The following is a 24,701-nucleotide window of genomic DNA, read 5'->3' as shown; positions in this document are numbered from 1 at the left end:
GCCAACACTTCAGAGACATGTTACTAGTTCTAGGGGCCTTTTTATGGGTTTTATGGTCACACTTTGAAGGTGGTTTACCTGGGATGTCATTTGTTTCCCAACAGGCCACCATACATTTGTCTTAAAGGGCGAGGGACTTATGCACGTTGATATCCAGAGCTGTGTGTAACCAACCAGGTTAAGAATATCAAAATGCTGCACCACATCAGCTCAAGTTCAGAAACAGGGGAAGTGGAATTCTGGTGCTTAAATACACTATGCAATTATGTTGTATGCCTCCTTATCCTGTGATTCACAGGGAGCTATTCGGCTGCACGAGTCCCCTCCCCTGACTGGTGGAAAGCAGATTTAGCCTCCCCACTCCCAACTTCTGAAATGTTAGCGGGCGCAGCTTCCAGGTATAAGGTCAGAATTTAATCTTTTTTCTTTTTCTTTTTAAAAATTCTTAGGGAATCTGATTTCGGTGGCTAATATCAAATTCTCCAGCTTTCTGCCGCTCTAATGGCACCGCAGCATACACACAGAGTCTATTATTCATGTGGTAACTGCACCTATCTGCCGAGAAATGTGATAGGGAAAGAGGAACTGGGGTGACTGAGACTTTTAGGCAAATGACCTACAAGGGGCGCTTAGATGGTAACTTACACATGATATGAATTACCCTTAAAACAGAAACAGGCAGGGAGCTAATGCTGCAAACAGGGACTCTCTGCTTCTAGGTCCATGCAAGAAAATCAGGGTTCTGTTAAGTGCCAGGGATGTTAATATTGACAATAACTTGGTCCCAGGGCCATAGCTCAGTGGCAGAACACATGCTTTGTATGCAGAAGGTCTCAGGTTCAAGTTCTGATATCTCCAAGTACAGCTGGGAGAGACCCTGTCTGAAACCCTGAAAAACTGCTGCCAACCCGTGTAGATAGCACTGAGCCATTTACATGGTCCAATGTGTCTGACTCAGTATAAGGCACCTTCCTATGTTCCAAGTGTTGTCTTCCTTTTAAGGTCGTGCACTGTGGAGCCACAAGGTCCTCAAAATTAGAGACAAACCCTTTAAAATTTTTATAGGTTGGAGTTACTTGTGAGTGAGAAGAACTTCTGTTTCCTTGGGGTTCTTGGAAGGAAGTCATGTGTCTGAGATGGCCCCTCCTACTGCGTGTTGCCCCAAAAGAGTTTTTCTTCATACCATCCTTATGGGCTTTGGAGACATCATCCCTGTTGGCCAGCTCCTCCACCCACAACCTGCCCCTGCATGTTTATCATGGATTCCTGGGGGAATCTACTGCTGGTGCATTCAGCTTTCCTATCACCTTAGGCAGGAAGTAGTGTCACTTGTTGACTAGTTTGTGTGATGGTTTATGTTTCCTGGTATGCCCCATTCAGCTTTTCATAACTCTTGAACATGGAGAGTGATGCATGGCCATGCAGTGCTGCTGGTCTGGAAAGGCAGCTTTTGGCTTACAGCAGTTCCAGGAGCCTCCTTGCTTTGACCTCTCTGGAGAGGGAGCACTCAAGAGAGCCTCTGCCCTAGGCATTCTAACTTCCTGCTGTATGCCTTCTTGAACAGTCTGGCCTTGCTGGTTCCATGCCTTATGGAATGTGCCACTAAGATGGACCACTTGTGTCCAGAAGATGGAGAATAGGAAAGAGGAGGGAGAAGAGGAAGAGGGCAGAAGAAATGCTGACTTAGTGCATCATTCTTCCTTCAATGGGACTTACGTACTTATTTACCCCTTTCCAGTCCTGGACAGGGGGACTGCAATGGTAGGGAAGGGCCTGTTGCTGGTGTGGACCTGGCAGAATTCATTTTCCCCAGACAAACGCAGTATTGAGAGGACTTAACCCCCTCCACTGACAGTTCACTTGCAGCCCAGGGCTTTAGCCTTCCTTGGACGTGGCTTGGAGGGCTATCCTGTTCACCTGCTTCAGAGGCCTCTGGTTCTTAAAACACGTTTCCCTTTGAGGGTGACTTTGCCCTGCTGCGGGGCATAATGTTTGGCTGCTGATGCCAGCCAAGGCTGAGATGCGGGTGGGGAGAGATCCAAATGGGCTCTGCAGGCTTCTCCATCACCTCAGTGAATCTCATGGTGCCTGCTTGCTGTGATGAGCAATTGTGCCAACCCTCTCAGCCATCTGGGCACAATATTCTCCACCGTCCCACTTGGGGCTCCTCTCTTTCTCTGCCTCCTCCTCTTCTGTGCAATTGTGCCAGTGTGAACCACAAACCTCCTGTGCTACAGGAGCAGCCTCCCAAATGCCCCCAGTTTCTAACAGCAGATGGGGAATGAAAGGGGAGGCAGGGAGAGAGAGAAACACACAGAAGAAGAAAATACAGAAGACAAGCTAGGAGCTCAAGTTGATCCCAACCATTCAGCTCATGAGGCAGGGTGGTCTGGTGAGAAGGATGTTCCCTCCCCCTGGGTAGTCTCATCTACTTGGGACCATAATTGGATCCAGCCAGAGGGAGGAGCCATCCCAGACACATGGCTGCTCTCCAGGAACCTGTGGGGGAACTTCATTTACACATTTTTTAGAAAAGTAAGAGATGTGGTTGGCAAGCAACTTGGATGAAAAAGCATGCCAATAGTTGATGTAAAGTCTTCCTTTTTCTGAAACAGGCCCTCTTCACAGGACTTCAAAACCAAGTATGAAGGTGAACCTGTGCTCTTTGATGGAGGTGGTGGTGGGTGCATTGAAGGGCAAAAATAAAGAGCGTGACATGACAAGGGAAGAGAGAGTGGCATGTAACTAAGCGCCCTGGTGGAGTTAAGAAAGAGGCATGCTGCATTTGTAATAATGACTTGGATATGGAAGTGATTGTTATTGAATCCCACTGGTACCTAATTTTTTATTTTTCTTACTGGCTTCAGACAATATAATCAGTGAGAATGAGACAACTAAATAACGCGTGTTCACACTGCCTCTCTAAAAATTAACTTCATGTTTCTATCCACCAAGCTCTTTATTCATTCTACTTGGCCTGGTGCCAGAAGGGATACCTTCTCCCAACACACCTGAAATCAGGCCTCACATATCAAGAAGTTCCCTAGAAAACGTTCTCAGAGCAAGGCCCTGGGTTTAAGGCAGCAAAAGTCATTTGTGGCAAAGTCCTACTTGAAAACAACAGAGTGAAACTTGACTCACAGCTAACTCAAATCATGCTGGTGCCAGTAGGAATTGGCCATGGCTAGTTTTTTTTGCCAGTTTGTGCCCACTCAGCTATCAGGCTCTGGGTCTGTTTCAAGCAAGGCCTCTCTCTGGAAACCTCTTGAGTAGCTTGGCTTTTCCAATAGGCTTATGGGAAGCTGTCAGACAAGGCAGCTGCAGTGGATGGAGGTAGCACAGCCTGACACCTCTGAGCTTCTGATCCCCAAGCTTCTTTCCTGCTTGGTTGTCTTGGTGTTTAGGGGGAGACGTGAAAAATACAGGTTGGAGAGGAAGCTATGAACCAGTAAATCCTGGTTCAAAGCTTAGCTCAGCCATGAACTGAGCTATGCTAGTACCTCTGCCTCAACTCCGATCTGCAGCTCTTCCTACCTACCTCCCATGCAGGGCTGTTGTGAGAATTACTGAAATGTTGTGTGCGAAGGACTTCACTGGACCCCAATGTTAAGCATAAAAATAATGATTGGCAGAAGTATGTGGACCAAATGGTACAACCTTTCTGTAATTGGGAACAGGTTAGGAAAGGCTACCCAGGGCCCGTTATTGCCTGAAGATGTGTGTTTGTGTGGTTGTCAAGAAGAAACAAGGATTGCCACAAAAGGTATTCTCAACAAGGCTCACAGAGGACTAGATGTGTCTGAAGCTACAGCAGAAGATACCTAGTGGAGTGAAGAAAACATGGCGCACAAATTACAGAGATGCTCTTCATTTGAAATGGGCTTATTTCAGCCACTGCTTATTGCCTTGTTAATGGCGGTTACAGCGTTCATGTGGGTACTGGGTGAATTAATGCCGTATGGTTACCTGGTTAACACTTGTTAGCACCAAAACACCATTTTTAATTGCTCATGTAGTGTTTTTTTCTGTGAGTAGCAAGACTGCATTTGAACCTGGTTGCTATTAGTAACTTTAACATAATTAGCAAGCAACCGTTAATGGCACCAGTTTGAGACCCTGATTCACCTAGAATGGTGTCCTGGTTTTCTTTTTGTTGTATCTCACTGCCAGTCACTTAGATCATACTCCACAGAAACATATACTTATACTGAGTCAGACCATTGGTGCATCCACCTCAGGCAGCAGCTCACCAGGATTTTAGGTGGGCAAATATTTCCCAGCCCTACCTGGAGATTGAACCAGGGACCATTTACTTGCAGGGCAGATGCTTGACCACTGAATTATGGCCCTTCCCCAACTGCATGTTCTAAAGGTTAGTGACGAGTACAGAATTTATTCATTTCAGTACATGTAATACCCTGTCTTTCTTCCACCATAGAGCTCAAGCTGGCATATATGGGATTCTCAGGCACTAACCAGACTCAGACCTGCTTAGTTTCAGCAAGGTATCTTTATTGCGTGCCCTCAAGTCACACTCTGGGCATGATGCAGAGCATGCTGCCTGATGAGAATCATGGAGCATTGTTATGTGTTTTGCAAGGGGGGGGGGTGTTGAACAGATGCAACTCAAATGCCTTAGCATCCTTGAGAACTTTTTAAAAAACTCATTTGTTCATGGTCGAAAAACCTTGGGTCACTTAAACCACACCACCATATACTTATTCACCCCTCTGACATTCCTAAAGCATTTCACAAGCATCATGCCAAATTCTCCTAATTTCAGCAATCATTATTTTAATTCCATGCACTGATTTGGAATTTAGAAGGCATGCAATTAGCAGCAAAATAAAGCATTTACCACATTTAGATATATGTGTATATAATCTGGCCATGGACTGTTTTCTAGGAGTTGTTTTTACTCTTTAGACTGAATATTTATAATTTGATATGCAAAGACCCCAGATTGGGGTGGTCAGTTGAAGGGTAGGAAACAGGCAGGGATCCAGATAGGACATTAGTAAGTGGATAGTTTTAATTTGAGGTAGCTGTTCTGAAAGTACTAACAGTCCTTATTGTGCTACAGGATTTGACATAGCACTTAGAGGTGGATTTGAAGCAGTAAAGCATTGCACTTTTGAATGCTGCTTTTTCCACAAGTCTCTAGTCCACATTAATGGTACTTATTAAAAAAAATGCTCAGAGAAGGTTGAGGATTCCTCAACAGCTCTTTGTATCTGAATAATCAAATCGATTGCATAAAAATGAAATAAATGTAAAGACACTTAGCAAATTTGCTCAGGATCCCTTTCCGCTTTCCATCCCAGAAAACTGAATAATAATAATAATAATAATAATAATAATAATAATAATAATCTTACAAGGAAAAAAGGATTTAAAGACAGGAAGAAAGAAAAGTGTAAGAATGTAAAAAAAATGACAAAATATAAGGGACATAGTTGAAAATATAAATGCTATATACTGGAATACCTCCAAGTGAGATGGCAACCAACCCTGTGTAACGTTTCAATGGTATCCATTTGTAAAAGCCGTTGCAATCAAAGGCCCCTAAAATTGTACAATTGTTAATGTCATCAGTGTGATACATGGGAAGAGATTGTGATTTTTATTTATTTTTTGCATGGATTTATCAAAAGTCTCAAGTGTGTGTGGTGCCAGCATGAATATTTAGAAAAGCTGCAATCTAGTCCTGCTAACATCTCTGTAGATTCAATTCTAGGGATATTTTTCCAAGATCACATCTGAAAAGTAAATTTCTTAAGCTGCTGTTAGTAAATGGATGGCGTGAAAGGTATTAAAAAGGCAGCTACTTTCTGTAGAATGTTATTGAACGTAAAATTAAAGAGCCAGCTGTGTGCAGGCACACACAAAATAATTTTAAAGGCCACATTAGTGCAGACAAAGCACAATGCTGAGTGCTGTATTATTCTTTGGAAGCCAGGCTGCTGCAAAAGGTCAACAGCGCACACGTTTTCAAGAACAACCCGATCTTTTCTTTCTTTAGGCGAAAAATGGAAATGAGGGGTGTTGCAAAGTGGCGATAGATGGCAGTTTAGATTGATGTAGGTCTTAACAGAATAATAATCTTTCACTGTACAGCTGATCCAATGGGATTTTTCAAGTTACCCAGCTGACATTACAAGGGGAATGGAATTAAAACAAAAACCATACATGTCCGGGTGTTAACATTTTTAACGCAGTAAAACACTTTTGGAACTTTGTCTGCACTTTGGGTTAATTAGGATATAGCTCCAGATACAAGAAAATGGACAGGAATAATCCGTTTGGCTTAAAATAATTTGGTTAACTGGCCACTAAACAGCGTCAGACATTCATGCTAACACACACAATTGAACACAGTAGAATTGAGATGGGGGGAGGGGGGACTTGCATGCAAATTTGTTGAGCAAAATTTCCACTCGAAAATTAGTAATTTTCTGCTTCCAAATTAATAATCACACCACATTAATACTAAAACATCTTGTATTGGCTTGAGAAAAAAATACGTTAAAAACTTTTTTGCAGATGAACAGATTTAAAGCAACAACTTCAGTTCTTTATAAATTGGATTCACATAACCATTCCTCCACCCACACACTATGCAACCTTTTTCCACCTTCCAAAAACGGATTAGATCTTAAAACTGAATACGAAATAATGGCACAGAAAGAAGCCCCTGTTCTGGTGATGTGAATCCATTCACTCCTGGGTAGCTGGTAAGGTGCAGAGCAAGGCAACTTTCCATGCTAAGTGTTATTATATCAGTACTTCATTTCTAGCCCAGCTAAAATTTAAAAAAGGGATACAGGCCATTCCTTGCTTCCTGTTTTAAGGTTATAGGAGTGTTCCTGCAAATTGCTCCTATGCATATTCATACATCTACTTTTGACAAAGGGTTAGGGTGCAAGGAGCTGCTCCCAGATTCTTGGGAGCATGAGCAGAGTTATCAACCTTTATAACTTTTGGGATATGGAAGTTGCTTGGAGGAGTACAGATATATCTCATCTTACACTGATTTTACATACGTGATTCCAGTGTTACACAGATCACAGAAAAAAAAATTAAAATAAGGAGGGGTGGGAGATCAGGGAAAACCCCCAGGAAGGCCGTCTAATGTTATGCAATGGCTCCTGTGAGATCTCACGGGAGCCCTCTAGGGCCTTCCAGAGCCCAATAAGCAAAGTGGGTTGGGGGGGCAAGGCCCACTCAGTGACGACTTTAGACAGGGAGGGATGGTTGTGAAGAGCTGTTCCGGGGATCGTTCTTCCTTTGTGCAATTTCCCTTATATGCACAATAGCCGGAATGTAACATGTAAGTGGAGATCTACCTGTACTTTAGGATCTCAAAATTAGCTCATGTAAGCATTTTTGTGGGGGTGGGGTGGGGTGGCTTATAGCCAGAAAAAAACTTAAGCACACCTTTGGAAATTAAGCACTCCTGTTTTTGTAGGATTGTGGCATTTGTTATCTTTCAGCTGCTCGAGTGGGAGCACTAAAGTGAGATCTCTCACCTGGGTAAGATCGCTATGAAAAAAACTTAACAGGTTTCCTTAAACAGAAGCGCACACACATTGCTAAAAAATTTTTTTTAAAAAACATACTTGGTGTGCTGTGAAGGTTGATGGATCAGAGGAAATCTCTGCCCCCCCCCCTTACAGAAATAAATACACAGTGCAACTTCTGTCAAATGGACACCTCTCAGCAGCTGATGTTTATCTGGAATAACGGAGCACAATGCAAGTCCAGTATCTGGCAAAAGATCTGAATATGTGGTCTGGCTGAATGAAGTCTTATTGTACCTTGCAAGGGAAGTGTAACGGTTTGCTGTTACAATCAAAAGAAAGTGAAGCTTCAGGTATATGGAATCCATAGAGGATGCCGGGGCAAAGGCAGAGCCACACAAATAGATTCAATTTAGCTTCTAATACACGTGACAGGCAGGAGTCTTGGCTTTGTGCGGCTTTGAAGGCCTATTTAGAAAGTGTAGTAACTTCTATAACAGGAGCCTACCCTGACAGCGGTGGGAGGGGTTGCACTCGTTGGCAGCTAACTCTGCTCATTTCAGAGCCCAGGACACGCTAGGAGGAGAAACGGGGAAACAAAGAGGACTACTTACAGCAATTCCATGCCCAAAGCCGGAGCCAGGCTGGGGGCTGGCAGCACTTATGTAGTTACCAACACCGGAGTCTTGACTGGCTGTACCGTAGAGGTCTGCAACGGGACCCGGGCTGTTCGCCCCTGGGAATCCTCCGGGCCGGGCTGGGTTGGAGCCTGCCGGGGAAGCGGGTGCGCCAAAATTCGGTTGAGCACTGTAGCTATTCAAGACTGGTGTGCAGAGAATAAAGCTGGGTATGAGGCCAGAAGCCGAGCATGCACAGTTATTACAAAGCCAAACACTAAAAAAAGAAAAGAAAACAGCCTAGGTCCAACTTCTAACACTTAACCAAGGCCATGCGATAGGAGAGCAAGTACTCAATAATAGTCAGCCCATACTACTAAGAAGCTTGGAGCTCCAAATATATAGAAATATGTATAAAGAGAGAAGGAAAAAAAAAACCATTCAACACACTACTGCAACCAGAGACGGTAGGTGCTCAGTTTCACCAAATTATCACAAAAATATATATTTTTCAACATCTGATTTGATGCTCATGCAGTAGTAAAACGAGTTTTCTAGATCTGGGCACGTCGAGACAGCATTCACATCCCATGCAAACTACAAAGGAACTAGTTTTAGACTACACATTGTGTTAATATTGATATTAAATGTTGATAAGCAAAGAAAGAAAACCGTTTTTTGGATCCACTGAAAACTTTCAGATGAAATATATGTCCTGTCCACCCACCCACTTTTTAGCTCTCAAGGTACATGAAGATTGGGAGGTTTGAAATGCTTTTCTTTAAAACAAACAAACAAACAAACAAACAAACAAACAAACAAACAAATGATATGCAATGGAACATTTGGGGTGTTTTAGGTACCAGAGGAGGGTTGGTTTCCCTTTCCTCCTCCCCTAATAATGAGCGTCTGTCTCCATCTCCAAAACTATTATTTGGGCACTACCGGAATGCACAAAGAAATGAGTAGCTAGAAGCAGAAACAATCCTATAATCTTAATTATTTCCAGAGAGGGAAGTAGGGAGGAAAAAAATGTAAATAGTAATAGGGAAGTCAGCTCCTTTAGCTGAAAGCACGATGCATCTCTTTTTGTCAACTATTTGGTAGAAAAAGTGAAATTAGCAGATTTAGTGGAGGAGGAAGACCGAACCATAAGTAGTATGCTACAAAGAGAGAAAACTGCCAGCTTTATGCTTTGAGACCATCCACTTGCCTTCATGACTATATCAAGGCAAGCAGTGCTATTTCTTGAGCTGATGATTATTGACCTTTTAAAATCTATTGCTTAATTATACTGAACAAGATGCTCTCAAATAGCTCCGACTATAATGCAAACCTAGAAAATGATGTTCCAGGAACGCTGTTATTAAATAAACCTTTGCTGTTATTGGTCTATTTGCATTGTCTAGAGATGTTTGATATGTAAAATAATTGGTGGAAGAATCTGAAAAATGCTTTTAAAGAAAAAAGAGAAAGAAACAGGATTAAATAGCAAAAATACACAGGGCCTGCCCTCTCTGACAACAAACTACAGAGCACCGTTCCCTCTATACATCTAGGCAGAGTGAAATGGGAGGTTGCAAAGCCTTTACCATAGCTTTGAATCTTTCAGCCCACCAAAGATGCAAGCTTGTAAGTTTCCCAGAGGTCAAAATGCCATGTTGCCTGGAGGTATAGTTGGGAATCCTGCCTCCTCTTTCCCAAGCTGGGAGAAAAAAACTATCTGGGAGTAATATGCCCCTGGGCATTTCACATTAGTTTTCTTTCTGCATCTTGCTAGATTCCACACTTTTGAGGAAAACAGCTGTTTGTCTATTTACAGAAAACTCCACAACATTTCCTGGAAAAGAGGGGCTTTCCCCAAAGCCTCACACACCAAAAGGGAATCTTTCCACCTCTAACGAACACCCATACTTAAAAAATAGATAAATTGAAAAACAAATCTGGTACATCTTGAGCAACACAGATCTGCAAAGTCCTAAAATAAAGGCCAGCTGTAAATGTGCAGCCCCTCCCATAGCAAAATATTATAAGTATTAACCTGGCAGAGATAAAATGGGGTCTGTGTGCATGCAGAGAATGCATGAAGCAGTATCCCTAGTGTTTGGCAGGGGGACAGGCGACCACAATCAGCACTGAGGCTGGGGAGAAAGATCTAGGAAAGTAACTGCATTGTGCTGGACTGAAATGGCAAAACAACGTACTTAAAAAAATATTAAAGATTAAATGTCAAGCTAACATTTGGCGTTCTCACTCATGGAGAAAAACATCCAGCTGAGATATTCAGAGGCCCTTTATTAACTTGCTAGAGCAGACTTTTCTTTTCCAGTTCAGTAAAGTGGATACAGGCCTTGCTGACAGCTCACCAGAAAGCCTCCGTTACCCAGGCAAATAAATGCTTAGGCTTCTGAAGTGAGTGATGCAAAGCCTCCACATGGAAGTGGCTTTAAATCACGCCAGATGGAGGCTGCCTTAGTGTGAGCCAGAGGTGGCTGTCCTGGTAAGGTGAGGAGTCCTGGCACGATGGGTGCATCCAAGGGAAGCTCAAAATGGCCACCATGCAGACATGGGCAGGCCTTGGTAATAGGACGCCCTGTGCGAGGCCAGTGGACGCCTTCCTTACAGCCTTCGCGGTGCCGACTTATGCTGGGCTTGGGGAAGGAGGTGAGAGGGCTCTGGCAAGGTCCCAGAGTGCTCCTACCTTCCCAAAGCCCAGTCAGCGCTAGCCTGGCTTTGGGAAGGAGGACCCTAGGACCCTGCCAGAGCCCTCCTACCTCCTTCCTGAAGCCGGCCAAGCGCTTGCCTGGCTTTGGGAAGGAGGACCCTAGGACCCTGCCAGAGCCCTCCTACCTCCTTCCTGAAGCCGGCCAAGCGCTTGCCTGGCTTTGAGAAGGCGCCCTCCTTGGCTTGCATGCCTTGTGTGGCTGCAATGCTCACACTGCACTAAAACCGCCTCTGATATAGAGGTCATTGCTGGGGAGCTGCCCAGATAGCAAAGGGATCGCCTTATTTCAATGTGATTACAAAGAAGCACAGGGAACTTGAAGGGATATAATAATTTTTAGTTGTCTCAGGATTGTGCACCAAAGGAGCTGCCATGTGTTTGGGAAGAGGAAACTGATGGAAGAGATGGTTCTGCCTTGAGCAAGATGGCTCCCTGACCTCTTCTAACTGTGTTCCTGGTTGCCCACGGGTATCTCCATTGCTCCTTTTTGTGTGTGTTTCCTGCTGGCTCAGGATTCATGGCTAGATACCAAAATGAGTGCATTTCTGAAAAACGGATGCAAAGCTAATATACAGACAGCATTCACAATAGATAAAAGACAAGCTTCCCCATCTCCACTCAGGTATAGGTAAACCTGTCTGTGGGGGCCCAAAGCACTGAGGGAGGATTGACACACCAGTCAACTGATCTGTCAGATTTGGCAGCCTGACCACCTATTCTTTAATGGTGGTCCAATACTGTAAAAGTATTGCTAAGTAGGAGGTTTCAAGGACTGTTTTTGTCTCAACTGTTTGAATAAATATTCCAGGAAGGCCTGATTTATTTTAGGATGCTTCCTTTCTTAGCAACGATAGGAAGAAGGGCTTCTTACTCCCTTTCCCTATAGTGGTTAAGATTCCATAATGATGATGGTGGAGGAAAAGAAGAAAACAGCTGCTGTTGGAGGGAGCACTGCTTACCTAGCACTATTGCATTTAAAAAGGGAGCTTTGGCTTTTTAACTGCACTGTACTTTGCTTTCTTTCTGTTTTCATTTTCATGCAGTTTTGCAACTGAAGGCCCACCCTCCAGTTCTAGGATACAATCCAAATAGAATACCAAGGCTGAAATCTTAAAACTGGGGAGGGGAAGGTGGTGGGGGCCAAAGGCAGCTTATATACCTCATCCAACAACCTGTTGGGCTCTTGCCAGCAGGGAAGGAATGAGGGTGCAGGTTCACTCTTGCTCGCCTATGTCCTTGGCTAGGGTTTTAAACATTTGTTTAAACCAGTGATTTTCAATCAGGGTGCTGTGGCTCCCTGGGGTGCCTTGAGTGATGGTTAGAGGTGCCACAGGCAACACGGGCCTCCACCCCTCTTTCCTTCCCTCCCTCCTCTGATGCCCTCTCACGTCTCTGCCTCCCAAAGGCTTGCACAGCTGTTTATTGCAGCAGCCCTGGCTATAAACTCTGCAGGTGAATGGTGCCACTGGGGGGGGGGCTGTTTTGGGGGGGGCAGCTCAGAGACCGGGGGCGGCAACAGCAGCTGCTCAGAGGACTCCCAAGTAGAGAGGGGAGAGGAGAGGAGGCTGAGGGAACCCTCCACAAGGGTGTTCAAAAAAGGATGAGAGGCTGCCAACTCTGCAGTCAGGGGGTGACATAACTGGGTTCCTCAGCCCAACAGGGGTGCCACAGAAAGAATGTAGTCGGTTAAGGGAGCCATGGATTCAAAACCTCAAAATCAGAGGTTGAAAACCTCTAATTTAAATTATTTCCCTAGCATTGTTTCCATTGTTGGGGTTTAATCTTCAGTTTGGGGTGTATCAGAGGACTGGGAAGGCTTTAGATCCAAGCCTTCCCCAGGTCTACAGACCTTCTCAGCCCTATTGATGTCTGAGCTGCCATATTGGTAGTGCAAAGGCCGCCAGAGTTTCCACAGCAGGAAGGGGGAATCAAAAAATGAGATCTCTGTTTCCACTCTGTTTGCCTGGGACCAAAATATTTTAGGACCTGTGAACTGTTTGCATTTATAGATGCCTTGCCAGGTAGCCTAACAAAATTAGATTTTAATAATAATAATAATAATAATAATAATAATAATAATAATAATAATAATAGTAGTAGTAGTAGTAGTAGTAGTAGCCTTGTTTCCCTATAACAGTGATCTAATGATTATTGCTTTTGTTGTCATCATAAAAGTTAATGCTTTAAAAATTATTGGCTGTTGTGTGACAGTTAACCAAATCTTCTCTGATCAGTCAAACATTCAACACTAAGAGGAAAGGGGGTGTTGCATCATCCACCCATCCCCAGGGTGGGCCTGAATACAGTGCACCAAGCCCACAGGGCCATGTCAACAGTTTAGCCTCAACTGATTGCACACCAGTAGAGATGTACAACTGCACACAAGGCCAAGTTGCTTGGAGCAGTATTTTTTCCTTCTCCAAAATGACATCCACTGCCTGCACTCCTACCTAGGGAGAGCATTTAACTGGTCTCTGCTGTGCTAGTGGATAGAGCCAAGTAAGCTCACTCTGCCAGGGGAATTCTGGAAGATATCGATAGGGGGAAATGTCCTTCTTAATGGGAACAACAACTGCAAAACAGACAATTTGCAAGAAAGTGTGAGCAAACTTATCAGATTCCAGAGGTTGGGGACTTTTTCTCAGTGTTCTGCCCAACAATTTTGGGCTTAATTGTTTTAGACTGCAGAAACTTAGGGAACAAGAGCAAGCCCCCGCAGTGCCCCCACACCTTCAGGGACACTTGCCCCCTCCAAGCAGCCTTGCAACCAACCAACCAACTGAATTCACCAGAACATATTGAAATGTATCTTTTCACAGTTGTTAAACACACACACATATGAATGATACTGTTTGTACATTCAGGATTTGCTTGTGAAGTCTGAACAAAGACTGTTGACTATACAAAGTCAAGGGTAATTTCCCATTGTTTGAACATCATTTTGATAGTTCGCTGTGATCGCAGAATTGACTACAGGAGAAATGCAAAGCATAAAAAGCACGCCCACTGGGACATTATCTTGCAAATACACTAGAGGAGTAGAAGATGTCTCGGCTCCTTTTTTTGTTCATGACCTACAAAACAGCGAGTTGCAAAAACTTCAGAGGAGCATTTGGAAAAGCTGTTACAGAGCTGGCAGTCTGCAGTAGACCCAACACATTAGAGAAGACAGGTCTTGGAACTGCCACAGAGAAAAAGCACCTTGCAGAGACTGGCTTTTAATCAGAATATATTGCTGTAATATACTTTTCCAATACAAGCATCCTTGTAAGACTTAAAAAATACTGCAAGTTAGACGTGAAGTATCAAAAAGGAAGGGAGTAGTCATCTGATAATGTATTTCAGAAACAAATCTTAAATAAGCATGGGAGGTGATGGGAAAATCAGAGAACACGCCAAATCTAAAAGCTTAAAAACCTATTTGAAGTGCCAGAGAGAATGTATAACTTGCAGGGTGTAATTTTTTAGCTCAAACTTTCTTATTTAGACTGGACAACAAAAAGTGGGAACCTGCTGCTGTTTTGTTCAGAAGAACACTGAAAATAAAATTAAGGAGTTTTGAAACCAGGCCGAGGGGGGAGGCAGTGGCACAAAGAGAGATGCAAAAGAGAATCCCTGTGAGAAACGGGTGCAATGGCCTTGATCTGAAGAGGCTGACTGCCTGGGGTCTTTGGGTGTCTGGTGGGGTTCTTTGAGGACTGGATCTGCACAAACTTGGCCCTTGGGATCGCCTGGAATTCCAGTGTGCAGCCTTCTCACACTGCTTCTACCACTGGAAGATTTTTGCCAGATGTCAGAGTCCAGGCTTGGGTTGATGTTTTGAGGGCTGTGGCTATCTGGGCTTGGGGTCTCTAGGTGTGCAACTTGAAGGGAGAGCTAGTCTTGGAGTGAGAAGACCATGTTTCTTTGAACAGACATCTCTTTTTTCCCTGAGTGGTGGGCAAAGACTTCTTTTTGTACTTTGTCTTCACTAACACTGCCTGGGGGATCTCCAAACAACTCTCTGCCTGAGGAGGACACCCTTGCCAGACTGGCCTTAGATCTGGTGTTGGCTCCCCAGGTCTGGAGCCAGGGATTGGTTTCCTCTTGCCACTACATTATTCATTTACACAGCATTTATATATTTTGTATTTATATTCAGCCCTTTAACCAAAAAGGCTCTGAGCAGCTTACAAAAAGCATCTCGCAATCTGAAAAAAGGCATCACATGAGTTAAAAGGAACGGGAGGAAGGATGGAAAAGCAAGTTGATGCTTTGCTAGTGTGATTTTATAAATATGAAACATATAAAACTAGATACATTTTTTTTTTAATTCATGCCTTGTTGTATGCATCTGTTATCTTGGGAAACCTGGAATGTATTCATATGTAATATGTGTTTAATATTATACATATAATTATGCATAGAATATGTGGCAATTATCTGTAGTTTAAGCAGAACCAGTAAAAAATAAGTTGCTTCCCTTCAGGACTGAGGCTGGAATGAGAAAAAAAAGTGTGTTGATAATCAACACTGTGATTTTTAGAAAATTCCATCCCTAAAGTTGACCCTTATGAGTTTAGTTTATGGGTTCTATTTTCAATGCTGGGCAGAAGATGCTGTAGTGAGCAGTCTGGGGTGGGAGGCAGGAAAGAATAAAAAGGAATACTCTTCTACAGATGGATGGTGATTGCACAATGTTTTCTCTTCATCCTCTTAATTTTCAGGTTGCCCAGTATCTTGTGCAAATGAGCAATTTGAGCGGTAAAATCCTTGCCATTCAACTTGAGATGAAAACATGATCTCTGCACTGAAAAGCTATGGAATAAGTCAATTCCATTTCGTGGTCATGAAGTTTTATGAAGTACAGGGCAAAGCAATATTTTTGAAACAAGTAAAAACAAAAATGCACAAACAAAAAGTGATGGATTACTATTTTGGGCTCTTTTTAAATTGGGGTCATGCAGGTTGATGACTGCAATGGGAGGGGGAATATAGTGGTAAAAGCAGCTGTAATCTCCAGGTTTATTGGACAGTGGATCTAACCTTCCTGTCAACACCAGCCTGCAGCTCCCAAATGAGTCTCTGGTGAGAAACTAATAAAGTAGTAAAAGTCTGTTTCCCACCTTCCCCTTCAGAAAACAGAACTGGGCCACAAACAGGAATGAGTGTGGGAAGCTCTAATGCCACATTGTGTGCCCATTAACCTAGATTACACACAGAGGTCCAGCAAGTTCACATTCAATTAGGAGCTAAAAATAATGACATGGACTCGCAATCATGCACTTCACGTCGCAGACTCAGTTCCTCCGGCTGCTTAATAGAGAGAACAAGATGAGTGTGAGTCAGCAATAATGCATTGTTCAAAAGCAAACTAGGGGAAAAAGCCCTACAACCTAAAACGCAGCCCCTGGGGGGGCACATTAGAGAAAGCGATGTATCCAAGCAATGGAAAACAACAGCATCACGCTGATCGAGTCTCCGATGACCAATTTTGTCCAGTTGGGCTACCATAATTTAAAACAAGAGGTGGGAGGAAATAGGATTGAGAGCATCAAAGCAGAAATGGAATGTTTTAAGATGTAAGTGAAGGGGAGAAACTGAAGGGATAGCTTTTTTGCTGAACCCAGAGAAAAGAAGATTGGGAGCGGGGCTGGTAAATATTGGGACTGCCATAAAGAGAGAACTATTCCCAGAATCATTTAAGGCCATTTTGCACATTAAACCAAGACAAACCTGAGTCTGGCACTGTGAGCTTTTAACTACAGACCACAGCCAGTCGCCGTACCTGAATAGTACATGTGTTTGCTTCACTTGCACATTACATTTTTTGATGTACACCTAAAACAAATAGCAGGTAGAGTAGCCCTAAGAAATGGCAAGAGATTTAGCTTGTAGAAATCTAAGATACCACCTTCCACATCGCAGGGAAAACAGAGACCACTCACTTAACAGGTTTGTTTAAGCAAGCTAGCAAAACAACCAGCAGGCTGAATGAAATGATTCTGGATGAGCTGGTGACTACCCTATTATTTCAGGGAGTACTAAAAGGTGCTCAGGAGACTGTCAGTAAAGGAACGCTGTGACACCCCTGCTCCATCTTTTTTACTGCAAGCTCTTTTTTATGTATCTATAAAAATATCTGTAACTCGTGTTTTCTCCAAGGAGCTGGAGGTGGCATCTATCATCCTGTCTCATTTCTACCCCTGTAAGGCAGCATAGCCTGAGGTGGTGACTGGCCTAAGGTCACCCAGTGAGGCCCATGGCTCAGTTGGGGGCAAGTGGAACCTGAGTCCCCAGTCTTTATCCAACATTACAACACACTGAGCCCTGGTTTTCAAAAACGGGAAAATGATCACCCAAAGGGCAAATAAGTAAAAGAGCTCAAGTGGGGGAGAGCTTTGGAGAAGGGAGTACAGAAGGCAGAGCTGATGCCAAGACAAGCGCTTTTTTTCTGGGAGTACTCAAGGCTACGCAGTACTACTGACACCTTTTTTTCTAGAAGAAAAGCACTGGCACCAAGAAAACCCACTCTGTTCTTCCTCACCAGGCACATATTGAATCCAAGTTCTAATCCCTCCTTTTCTTTTCTTCTGAGACAGGAGGAAGTTAGGTGGGTATGAAACAAGACTGAGACATATGAAAAGTTACTCTTCCCACAGCACACTGAAGGTGCCATATGTTGCTGTGGATTGTGACGGTTCACTGCAGTATCAAATTTGGCTGGGGAGGGAGGGGACTCATGCTACTACTAATGTTATTATTTATACCCCACCCGTCTGACTGGGTTGCCCCAGCCACTCTGGGCAGCTTCCAACACATATAAAAACATAATATAACATCAAACATTTAAAAAACATTTTTAAAAAGGTCCTTGCTACAGAATGTGGCATTTAATATAAATCCCTCCTGCTTTTCTCTGCTGGATCTCATCTCCTTCATATTCAGCATCCTCCTTCTCTGAGGACTTCATTTCCAAACTTCATTAGGGACATAACTGTTTCAATATATGTGTTAAAAATTCACACACTTCTGCACCCTAAACCTATACATTCCTACCTATAGATTTTAAGCATTATTTCTGTAGCATCTCTTCGGTAAAACAATGTGCAACGTAACATGTACACACAGGTCTCGCCTTCCGAACAGGATTCATTCCCAGAAAATATATTGTCTGGCGAGTATTCACAAAACGAGATGATCATATCCATTATTTCCTGTGGGAACATGTCTAACGCATGCTTTCTCCCTTCATGCTTTCTGCCTGCAGCCAATCAGCAAAAGCCAAAGAAGGAATAACTGATTTGTCCAATCTTTCCTGCTTTCTGATTTGTCCGATATATCACCCTTCCTCTGTGGTTTCCACTGAAAATGGCTGTTGCGGACCAGCAAAACACAACTGAGTAAGGAAGGGGGCAAACTTTGGCTGTTCAGGTATCTGAATCAGCCATTGTGGTGATATAATGAAAAGAATACAGGCAGAATTCTACCTGATGGCTCACCAGGACATAATGCAATTAAATACCTTTAAACATAAAAGGCTACCTGCATGTACATTCTGGCTGTTCTGCAATGATCCTTAGAGCCCCCTCACTGTTCAAAGCACTTTTGCATGCTTACTTAGAATTGTAGAATTGTAGAGTTGGAAGGGACTCCGGGGATCATATAGTCCAACCCCCTTCAATGCAGGAATATGCAACTTTCCTGTATGGGGATAAAACTGTGACCTTGGCATTATCAGTACCAAACTCTAATCAACTGAGCTATCCAAAATACCAGGCAAACTAGTCCCACCATTTGTTTTGATCCTGGCTTGAGTGTTCCTACTTGCTGATTTTAAACTATTGTATCTAAAACAGTTTTAGGTGCGCCTCAATGCTGGCCAATTTTTAATTCATGATTTGATGAATTAACATATGCAAATGGGAAACAGGACTTCTCTCCTGAGACAAAGGGCAATCTACTATTCTGCTTACTGCATGATTTGGAAGCAAGGTGAGGAGCTTAAATGGTGAAATCTTAAAGCACCTCCCCCAATTTGGTGCCCTCCATATGTTTTTGACTACGGCTCCCATCAGCCGCAGGCCCCATGACTGTGCTGACTGGGGCTGATGGGAGCTGTAGTCAAAAACATATGGAGGGCACCAGGTTGGGGAAGGCTGCCTTAAGGAGTGCTTGTGTGGCGAGAGCCCAGAGCATGATTTTGCTGGCACTGCTGACAAGTGAGAGCTAAGGCTGGCTTATCAGGCACTTTGTCCTATGAACTGGCATGTTAACACAAAGCCTGCACACAAATTACTCCAGTTCTGGACAAGAAAGGTCACCACTGAAAGATAAACTCTCTTTGATAAAATGGGGAGGAATTTCCAGCCATGATTCATTATGACATCTGCCTTAGCATATGGCGCATTATACTGAGGTGGATTCACAAAGTGAGGAGGAAATGATGGCTTCCTATTTTCAAGGCAAAAGCACTTCAGCAATTTTATAAGAGTGTCAAAAAATCAACCCCACGTACAGGTATTTAGGCCATCTAGTTACGTAGGATTTTCCAAGGTGGGGAGGGGAGAGATGATGGCTGACTCATTCAAGTGGTGAACTCTATGTAAGTATATATTTAGAAGCCACCACATGCCTATGAGCAACAGCAAGACATTCCTCCTCTTATTTAAACATTAAGACCAGTAGGAACTCTTTCAACACATAATGTAAACCAAGGTTTCATTGCGAGAGTTCATTCTAGGTGGAATGCAGAATTTGCGAATCTGGATTTGGTGATGATTCAAAAACAGGTGTGAAGGGGCCCTGAGAAGACTGTCTGTTTCAAGAAAGAGTGTGCTAAAAATCTAAGTCATAGATACATTTGTGGAATCCTTGTAGAAAACAATGACCAGGTTTGGACATAACACTAAGTTGTAATTTAGTGAGCCTGACTTGGTCTGCTCTCCCCTCTCTTCCTGTTATAGCCACAAAGAACAAATCAAAAGCATTTTCAACTAACCACTGTTTATTGTTTCATCCAAACCAGGATTTTATTTAATTTCAACAATGGTTTTATCCAAACAAGTCAGGATCAGAAAACACAATTTGATCTTGGATTGTTTGGAGAAACCATAGTTAAATCTAACAATAGTTCCCAGTTCAGTTGAAATGATAAACTACATGAAGCTTTTGCAGCATAAGATAGGTGCACTGAAGGGGTATTTAGGATCAGATTGCTAATGAAAGAGCTCATCAAATGTCAGAAACAAATTTCTGGAAGAAGCAAAGTAAGAGATTCTCAGGAGGATGAAGTATCATTCATACACAAGCGCACACACCTTATTCTAAGCATCTCTTTCAGGTCAAATACCTAGCTAAGAATAACTTTCAACAGAATATGCAGTTTGAAACCTTTTGCATCAAAATCTCTGGGGTTAAGAAGAATCTTGAAAAAATCAACACAAATTATTAGGGTCCTTTATTTAATCTTTAAAGAATACAGCTAAATTTTGATTCACACCCATCTGAAGAGGGAATGCACTTTTTAAGCTCAAGACTTACTTCCAAGTAGACATGAATAAGATTGCCCTGCACATCTAATGAGCTACTTCACTCTCTGCTGTCATGCCTCTACAAAAGGTTTTGATTGACGTTTGATCAGATCTGGAACAGCCCCTAAAAGAAAACTGTGCCCTTCACAACTGAAGCAAAGTCGACAAAAATTCTAGAACTGAGTAAAAGGATGGAGTGAAGTTTGATTGCCAACCATTAAGTGGCAGACATAGCATGCAGATCTCTTTCTGTGCATCGCTAAATATGTGATGCCATTGCCATTTTCCTTTTCTTTTGCTTCCCCAAATGAATGAAATTCTATACAAACCTGGGCTTTTAAATTGATCCGGGCTGGGAAGGTGGTGAAGGGGGGAGTTACTCGCTGAAGCAGGGTGCTCGCTACGAAGCATCTGAGCCACCCGAGGCCCCATGGAACCATAGTCCGCGTACGATAATTGAGCCCGTTGGTCACCGGGCGGAGAATAGAAACCGTAATCGGGGATCCCTGGAGATACAGTGACTCTATCATTGTGGATACTGGATTGGTTCTTATTTTCAATATTAAATCGTACTTTATTATTATTTTTTTACAGTTACAAATCACGGAAACAAGAGCAAAAATATATGTATGTAGGATTTTGAGGAGCAAGTGGACCACAGCTTGATCATACACGCTCCAGGGTCCTTACTCAGACTCATAGGTTCAGAGGCAGTGAGCCTGGATTTTGTAGAAAAACAAAAAAAACATAAACTCACCATCTGATGTACTATATATTCTTTTCCAAAACAGGCACAAGAACCGAAGTATGCAAACACAGAACCCCAACTGATTAAAATGACAACCAATGCAATACATACTGAGAAGTGTAGAGAAAAGCCGAACCAAGCTGACTGGGCCTAACCTTGCAAAGCTACAGGGGTTCATCCACATGAAGTCCCTTTCCCCAAACTCATAAAAAGCAAAAAAAAATCCCCAACCACCAGGTGCAATGTATACAAAGTGTGTGTGTGTGCGTGCGTGTGCATAACTATTTGTATCAAAGTATATCTATGTATTTATTGAGAAATGTTCCTTATTTGATCTTACCTGGATTTCCTGTTGTACTGGATCCTACAAGATCACTCCCACCCCCACCTCCATTTTAGTACTGCATAGTGCAAGCTTTGGAGTTTGTGTTAATGCCCTGGCCATAACAATTGAACTCCACAGAGCCCCAGATAAGATGAGTGAGTCTCACACCATACAAAGCTATGGCTTTAAATAAGGCAGTATGTGGATTTCAGTTGGTTTGGGTCCCAGTAGGAAGTAAACAGAAGCTGATTTCCATTAAACCTCGTCACAACCTTCAGATTGAGAACTAGCATAAGTAACAAAAATTAATTAATAGGCAAGTATCACAAATAGTTGATCTACTCCACATTTAACCTAGCTAAGCAGGGGGAATCTCAAAAGAACTAAGAGCCCTGCTCAATCAGGGCAATGGCCCACCTTGTTCAGCATCCTCTTCTCCCAGTGGCCACCAGATGCTTCAATGGGGAGCCTGCAAGCAGGAGCTGAGTGCAACAACACTCTCCCTTCCTGTGGTTTCCAGCAACTGGTATTCCAAAGTATACTATCTCCAAATAGTGGAGGCAGAGCATAGCTATCATGGCTAGTAGCCAATTTTGACCAAAGCAGAGAGTGAACTCCACCGTTGGTTGGGATTTGGGATATTAAGCTTGTTCTTATTTCACATCATGGGCATCCTTTAAAGGACAGCAATTCTCAAATTGGTTGGTGCAAAAATGTCTGCATGCATTTTAACAAACCAGTCTACACATTTATTCTCCCAAGCCAAGTGGACTAGAGGTACATTTTAATATCTGTGTTGTAAGCCACTGGTAACAACAAAGAACGCCCCCCCCCCCGCAGCTTCAGGAAGACTTTTGCTCTTCCACATTCATAATTGCCTTCCAGCAAAAGGCAAGAGCAGGTCTGAACTTGCAAGACAGAAAAGATGAACTTAAATAAAACAGAAAGGAAGATTTATTTATTTATTTATTTATTACTTTCAGCATCAACTGTATCACCAAAATAGATCACTCCATTATGAAAACAGAGCCTCCAGATGGTGAATTCAGGAAAGAATTGAACAGGGAAAAATAAATAACTCTCAGGAAATTACTTTTCTGCTCCAAACTTCCATGAATCTTTGCAGAGTTTTGTGATAGTTTCTTTCTCATTAGATCGTAGCACAAAGCACCTGTACTACTAAGTTTCTTTCTTTTTTGAGGTTTAACCAGTACTCTTAAATATCTGCTGCAAAGCAGCCACTTGCCTTGTGCCTTTGTAACTTGTGAAGGGTCAGATGCTACCTGTTTAGGTCCCAAAGACATGTATCGCAGATCTCCCAGAAGCCAGACAGAACGATACACGTTGACTCTCTTCTGTTTCTCAACACACATCTTAAGAATGCACACCAAGAAAAATGAGAGGGGAAGTGATTTCCCCCACAAGGACATTCAAAGCAGAACTCACTCATGCAGAATTAATTTCCATGCCAACTAATTCCCCTTGGTGTGGTGTTCCTTGCAGGACTGACAAACCCTGGGCTTCCAACTCTTTCTCTTTCCAAGTGCATCAGCCATTGGGAAGTGACCCCAAATCTGTTTGTAGGCCATTTTCTGCAGGATCGTGCAACATGGGGAATTTCTGCCCAAGTGGATGTAAATAATTGGTCTCTATTGAGGGCCTTGGCCCTCCAGAGGACACTTAACAACTGTGTGTTCCGACTTTAGCGCAGAATGATGGCAGCGTGTGTAAACGTTCTTTTATTAAGGGTGCTTTCCAGAAGAACAGCTGTACAAACACTGCCTGAGATTCTGCTTCATCTTGCTATCCTTGCCTGGCTGTGGACCACAGTGCTGAGAAGTGAAGAGAACCCCAAAAGTCACTTCTGGAGGTCAAAGCAAAACTTCGGGAAGACTCAAAATGCTCTCAAGATTGAAAGGTCTCACTGACAGCAACCTGTCGACAGAGCTCCCTGTCTCTCTTTTTCTCTCCTCTCTTGCCATAAGCAGCCACACGCAATTTGGCAGCCGTTTGCACCATCAGTGTTTATGATAATAACCGTGCGTGCTTGAAAGCAGCAGGAAATTTTCAATATAACTATCATTAAGACAAAACACTTTAAATCAAAGCCATTACTGCTACTGAGAGTTAAAGCTCACAAGATTAGGCCGCTTTTTATCTTTATGAAAAATTCATAGAACAAGCTGCCAAACATCATTTTCCTGCTCGAGAGAGTAAATGATATAATAATATTTAATGCTGCCGATACAGATGAAAGTGGAGGCAGAAGCTGCGTGTAGTAATGTGTACATCAGGGAGACGCTGTCGAACAAGGAGCGCCGACACTCAGCACATGTAGCGCTGGGCATACAAGCCAACGGGAAACCTGCCGTTACCGTCTCCTACTTCTATACTTCAAAAACCAGCGGCTGTTCTTTGACGTTGCTTAGTTTGGGTTGCTAGTAGAGGTCCAACGTACAACGTTGGAGCTAAACGGGTCCAAAGCGTGCTTCAGAACTGTAAGGCTGGAAGGACCCAACAATAGGACATGCTCCCTGTGTGGGGCTTCCCTCAAGAGTGGCGGAGAAGCTGCAGGGAGCGCAGAATGCAGCTGCCAGGTTGTTGACTGGAGCACCGGGACGCACACATGTTCCACCTGTGCTGAGGGACCTGGACTGGCTGCCAGCTAGTGTCTGTGTCATGTTCAAAGTCTTGTTATTAACATATAAAGACTTGGACAACCCTAAGCCACGTTATCTGAAAGACTGCTGCTATGGAGACTTGTAAGGACACTTAGACAATTTGGAGGGAAATGGCTTGTGGCACCATACTCTACAGAATATCATAGGGTGGTGACCTAAAAACAAGTGTTCTCCACTGTTGCCTCTGCCTTATGGATTGCTCTTTCCTCTGCCAGACGTTGCCTCAGCCACTTTCTCTTGCCTAGAGTTTCCCTGACCCATAAGACTGGACCCTGTTTTTACTAGAATTGGTTTTATCTGTTTTTATTATACAGTTTCACTGTTTTTATGTTTTCAATTTTCAACATGGTTCAGAGATTTTAAATATTAAGTGGTTTAGAAATGCTTGTAAACAAGTAAAAACAGACAAGTGTGAAACGCCAAAATACTTTGGCAAAAAATGTCCCATTGTGCCTTCTGTGATTGACAAGGCTCAGGTATTGCCTTGAGCCCCGTGGCCAGTACCTAGCCCCCCGACTGGCTGGAAGAGGGAAATGCAGGCAGTTTGAGCCAAGCTACAACGCTGCAAACTGG

At 43.2% G+C, this 24,701-nt stretch overlaps 2 protein-coding genes across 43 annotated transcripts in view; one reads left to right on the top strand and one right to left on the bottom strand.

Moving 5' to 3' along the window:
* The window catches only part of LOC308574891 (uncharacterized protein), a 67,520-nt gene extending 46,823 nt beyond the window's left edge, over positions 1-20,697 (top strand). For 2 of the 8 annotated variants that reach the window (XR_014002598.1, XM_081173249.1), the window contains 2 exons: positions 299-405; positions 15,569-20,697. Coding sequence is in view for 2 of the 8 variants with exons in the window: in XM_081173249.1 (XP_081029375.1) it covers positions 299-405; positions 15,569-15,643 (182 nt within the window). In the remaining 6 variants the exon portion in view is untranslated. Of the gene's footprint in view, positions 1-298; positions 406-2,615; positions 3,506-4,438; positions 4,506-7,676; positions 7,825-15,568 lie in introns of those variants that run through there. The other 6 variants (XR_014002600.1, XR_014002602.1, XR_014002601.1 and 3 more) reach the window with 5 other exon arrangements.
* The window catches only part of MSI2 (musashi RNA binding protein 2), a 430,429-nt gene that overhangs the window by 5,510 nt on the left and 400,218 nt on the right, over positions 1-24,701 (bottom strand). For 16 of the 35 annotated variants that reach the window (XM_081173058.1, XM_081173057.1, XM_081173086.1 and 13 more), the window contains 3 exons: positions 20,704-20,880; positions 8,135-8,343; positions 5,488-5,565 (listed from right to left, as the gene is read on the bottom strand). The exons of 3 other annotated variants lie outside the window; for them this stretch is intronic. In XM_081173058.1, coding sequence (XP_081029184.1) covers positions 5,524-5,565; positions 8,135-8,343; positions 20,704-20,880 — 428 coding nt within the window. In that variant the 3' untranslated portion in view covers positions 5,488-5,523. Of the gene's footprint in view, positions 1-3,639; positions 3,822-5,487; positions 5,566-8,134; positions 8,344-20,703; positions 20,881-24,701 lie in introns of those variants that run through there. 16 more of the 35 variants (XM_081173055.1, XM_081173061.1, XM_081173064.1 and 13 more) reach the window with 5 other exon arrangements.

The sequence above is a fragment of the Podarcis bocagei genome, assembly GCF_964188305.1.
Source record: "Podarcis bocagei genome assembly, chromosome: 15".
NCBI lineage: Eukaryota > Metazoa > Chordata > Lepidosauria > Squamata > Lacertidae > Podarcis > Podarcis bocagei.
The sequence above is the reverse complement of the archived record's forward strand: the minus strand, read 5'-3'. Positions and strand labels throughout refer to the sequence as shown.